The sequence below is a fragment of the Penaeus japonicus genome, unplaced genomic scaffold (genome assembly GCF_977035675.1).
Source record: "Penaeus japonicus unplaced genomic scaffold, GWHDUDI00000001_assembly GWHDUDI00000013, whole genome shotgun sequence".
NCBI lineage: Eukaryota > Metazoa > Arthropoda > Malacostraca > Decapoda > Penaeidae > Penaeus > Penaeus japonicus.
In genome coordinates, this window is record NW_028234415.1 from 28,970,309 (window position 1) to 28,975,308 (window position 5,000).

The window sequence follows — 5,000 nt, forward strand, 5'->3', positions numbered from 1 at the left end:
AACAGGTAGTTGTGTGGTTCCCCAAGGCACTCAACCTTGACTCTCACGGCAGTAGTGCTCTCAGAACTGTAGGAAGTAGAATTACCTAATCTGTAAGAAAAAATATATGTATATACGAAGACAGACTAACTGAGTCATTTGGTGGTCTTGTGCAAGTAGAGGTTAATTTTTTTTTTTTTTTTAAATTACGTTGATGGTCAGTTATTACAGCTTAGGAACATGCATTTCTGCTGCTGTATTACTTGTTTTGTAAAATAATTCGCACGAGATTTTGCCACCAGATTTTGTTTTTATTTATTCATCTATTGTTACATTTATTTTTTTGCTTGCCTTTTGGATAATGACAATCTTATTTACCAGTGGTTAGGCGGATATATTCTCTTGATTTTACATATGTTATACTTTTTTAAACTGTTTTTCACCCTCCACTTTTCTTTTTTTCATATTAATCTCCTGTACTCTCTCTCTCTCTATATATATATATTTATTTATTTATATATAGATATAGATATATAAATTTCTCTCTATTTCTCTCTCTATTCTCTCTCTCTCTCCCTCCCTCCCTCCCTCCCTCCCTCCCTCCCCCCGTCCCCCCCCTCTCTCTCTCTCTCTCTCTCTCTCTCTCTCTCTCTCTCTCTCTCTCTCTCTCTCTCTCTCTCTCTCTCTCTCATATATATATATATATATATATATTTCTCAACCTCTTTATCTCTCCTCCTCTCCGCCCCCCTCTACTCCTCCTTCCCTCCCTCCCCTCTCTTTTCCCCCTCCACTCTCCTTGCCGTGCCCCTATGAAACCGTGCTCCTTCTCCCAGGTGACGTGGACTACAAGCCGTTCGTATCATCCGAGTGCGACATCAAGTCCTTGGAGATCGAGGGCGACGAGGACTTCCTCATCCTTGCCTGCGACGGCCTGTGGGACACCCTCACGCCCGAGGCAGCCGTCAACGTGGTCTACGCCTACCTCACCCACAACGACGGTGAGTACCAGCTCTTATCTTTCGTGGCGGTGGATAACTTTCCCGAGGTTTTCTCGAATGCAAAAGTTTACCATGAGGGTTTCGACGTCAAATTTATAATATGGATGCAATGTGTGTATGTGTGTAGGTCTGGTTGTGTTTGTGTGTGTTTGTGTTTGTGTATTTTTATTTTTGTGTGTTTGTACGTGCATACGCTTATATATATACACAAATACATTTTTATATTTCATACTATAGTTGCATCTATTAGAAATATCTACGGCTCATACTGATTAAAAAGAAAGATTACATGAAGACATTGACTTAAAAGTAAGATTCTTTGTAAACACGATAATAGGTACCAGAAAAAAAACTGTAGTCCCCCCTTCTTTATGAGACGGAACTCCATCTTCTATAAGGTACAAGGCGGCCACGTTTTCTGTGGAAAGAGTTTATTTTACGGGTTAACTATATTAGATATAGCAATTTTGTTTTGCGGCAAACTGTATTAAAATGGTTTGCACATACCTACTTGCTTGTGTTTGTGTACGACGATACAGATTAGAAGATATAAAAAAAAATGAGAAAAGGAAAGGAAAACAAGACCTGTGAAAGGGCACAAAGAAAGTGCCGCAGAGATAACGATTTTTCCTTATGCGTGATTAAACAGGCTATGGCACCTATTTTTGTCACGCAAGCTAGTATGTCCCGCCGAAAGGTTCCACGGGTTGAGGATTTTGCAGGGTTTGAGACATGTCCTATCGACCCGTCGCAGGCTGCAACGGCGACGACGGCATTGGCGACGGCGCGCAGTCCTCGCCCTCACCACGTGGCAGAGGGAACCGTATTACCATAACAATGACTGTCTGGAATATGCTGCTGCCGCGGCGCGGCTTGGGATTTTCGCGTTCGGGGAATTGTTTATTGGCGGGGGAAATAAATGGATATTATTGCTGTTTTGGTCTCCGTTTTGATTAGAATATATGGTTTGATTTTAGCTGTGAATTTTGTGTCATGTTCTTGGACGGGCGAAATTCTCTCTATTTTAGAGATTGCATTCCACATCCATTCACCAGAGAGCTGTACTACGAAACAGTCATTTTGAAAGATGAATTTGAGGATAATCAAGTTAGAACTTGAATGTTCAGCGAAAAGTTAGCGTAAAAGCTGCCACGTTGTGCAGTGAAACGATATATCCAGTTTCTAGTTTCTTATGAATATGCATTCGTTCGTTTTGGAAGTAAGGTAATATCGTTTCTTGTATAAATGATATGGTTAATTATTTATTTATCTTTTTATATCAGTTTACTTATTTACGTTGGTAAACCTGATGTCGCCGTGCATGATTTAAAGCCAATGGCCGTGAAACTACGTGTTTTTAAATTAAAGGGGAGGGGGCAGAGGGGGTTCCAGAGCATTGCCCGCGTGTTGGCGGTGTGGTGAATGCCCGCGAGAGCCATCCATTGTTCGTTGTTTCCTCCAAACGTGACTGATTTGCCTCTAGCGGAGGTGTTTCATGGGAGGTTAGCGGCGGAATGTCCGACGGCGATGGCGTTTCGCGCTGGCTTGTTTTTGGGTTCCTCTGCTGATGAGGCTTGTTGAGGGGAGACGCTATTGATTTTATGGTACGGAGAGGAGACAGTCTCTCTTAGTACTCGTGCTTGCGCTCTCTCTCTCTCTCTCTCTCTCTCTCTCTCTCTCTCTCTCTCTCTCTCTCTCTCTCTCTCTCTCTCTCTCTCTCTCTCTCTCTCTCTCCCTCCCTCTCCCTCCCTCTCCCTCCCTCTCTCCCTCCCTCCTCCCTCCCTTCCCTCCCTCCCTCCCCCCCTCCCTCCCTCCCTCCCTCCCCCCCTCTCCCTCCCTCCCTCCCTCCCTCCTCCCCTCTCCTTCCCTCCCTCCCTCCCTCCTCCCTTCTCCTTCCCTCCCTCCCTCCCTCCCTCCCTCCCTCCCTCCTCCCCTCTCCTTCCCTCCCTCCCTCCCTCCCTCCATCTCTCCCTCCCTCCTCTCTCCTCTGTCTCCTCTCTAGTCTCTCCACTCTTTCATATTTCCTCTCTCCTCTCTCTCAAGTTTGTATTTGTTGATGTTAATTGTACTAGATGAACGAGAACGAGATGTAAATGAGCTATTGTTTATTTATGAGTCGTTAACATAATTTTACAGTACCTAAGTTTCACAAAATGTTTATAAATACATGTATATGTGTATATGTATATATACACAGGAAGAGAGAGCGAGCTAGAGAGCGAGAGAGAATGTAAATAGGATAGATGTAAATATATATATATATATATATATATATATATATATATATATATATATATATATATATATATATTTATTTATTTATACTTACATATATAAATATATATATATATATATATATATATATATATATATATATATATATATATATAGAGAGAGAGAGAGAGAGAGAGAGAGAGAGAGAGAGAGAGAGAGAGATACAGTATATCTTTATATCTTTATGTATGTATATGTATACGAAAGTTATACAACCGTTGAAAAACTGTATAGATAGATGTCTGGTTAACATCACTTATAAGGACGAAAAGGTCTGTCAGACTGAAACGTATCAAATGCAGGTGAGATACCGCCCCCGACGCCCACCGCCCACTTAGTATGCATTGTTTTATTTTTATAGTGATGACATCATCTTTTCAAGTGATGTCAGCTTTAGGTTGAGGGGAGTGATAAGTCCTTTTAAGTTAGCATAACTTAATAGAAAGTGAAGATGAGAGCAAGGGAAGAAGGGAGAGAAGAGAGAGAGTTAAGAAAGACAGAGAGAACAAAAAAGATTGACAGAAGCTAAAACAGATAATAGAGAATAGAAAGAAATTGTGCCAAAAAGGACTTAATTAGTGGCATGATTATTTCTATCCCAGCCGATCTCCCATCTTCCCCAAATCGTGGGATCCCGCCCCCGTGGGAGGCCTGCTGTCCGCCCCACGTGGGAAAGGGGACTGGGCCGACGCGAAGAACACCCCGAGTCTGACGCGACCTAAGTGCTTGCTGAGTCATGTTAATCGCCCTGACCGTGTATACATTACTCAGATTCTGAGTGTCTGGTCTTGGTGATGTAGATTATTATTATTCATGGCTCTTTTGCCGGGGGCTTCCTCGATCTAGGCCCCTGCATCTCATATCGGGGAAGTGCCTGGTGTGTGTGTGTGTGTGTGTGTGTGTGTGTGTGTGTGTGTGTGTGTGTGTGTGTGTGTGTGTGTGTGTGTGTGTGTGTGTGTGTGTGTGTGTGTGTGTGTGTGAGAGAGAGAGAGAGAGAGAGAGAGGGTGTTATTATTTTCTCTTTCCCTTTCTTGGTATTATTGCTAGTGTTGATTTCATTGTCGTCATCGTCAGAAGTGTTTTCTCGTGAATGCCCTCAATCTTTTAAATATGTAATCTATTGCGATGTATAAAAAGTTTGTTTTGAGTGTGTTTGCGTGAGCGTGTGTGCATCTGCGTCTGCTTGTGTCTGTATGCCTGTGTGTGTGCATGTACGACTGTACGTGTGCCCGCATGCCTGATGTTTATTTCGAAAGAGGATGTTTCGTGTCCGAACGCGTGGAAGTGTTTAGGTTAGTGGATTTGGAAGCGAGGTTGATGAATTCATGATGCTTCGTATGCATCGGTATTTCTGTAATCATTTACGAGAGAATTAACTTTAGCTCAGACTTATAATACTTGAGAAATTATTATTCAGAGTGATTCATTCTCTCTCTCTCGCTCTCTCTCTCTTTCTCTCTCTCTCTCTCTCTCTCTCTCTCTCTCTCTCTCTCTCTCTCTCTCTCTCTCTCTCTCTCTCTCTCTCTCTCTCTCTCTCTCTCTCTCTCTCTCTCTCTCTCTCTCTCTCTCTCTCTCTCTCTCTCTCTCCCTCTCTCTCTCTCTATGTATTTAGAATATATACATATGTATATTGAATATATATGTATGCATATATAATGTATATGTATGTATATATAAGCGTATGTATATATGTGTGTGTGTGTGTGTGTATGTATGTGTATGTGTATATGTGTGTGTATGTTTATG

At 42.2% G+C, this 5,000-nt stretch overlaps 1 protein-coding gene across 1 annotated transcript in view; it reads left to right on the plus strand.

The window, feature by feature from the left end:
* Positions 1-5,000, plus strand: part of LOC122257973 (protein phosphatase 1F-like) — a 247,433-nt gene that overhangs the window by 198,453 nt on the left and 43,980 nt on the right. The window contains exon 7 of the mRNA XM_086542932.1: positions 816-980. Coding sequence (XP_086399058.1) covers positions 816-980 — 165 coding nt within the window. The remainder of the gene's footprint in view (positions 1-815; positions 981-5,000) is intronic.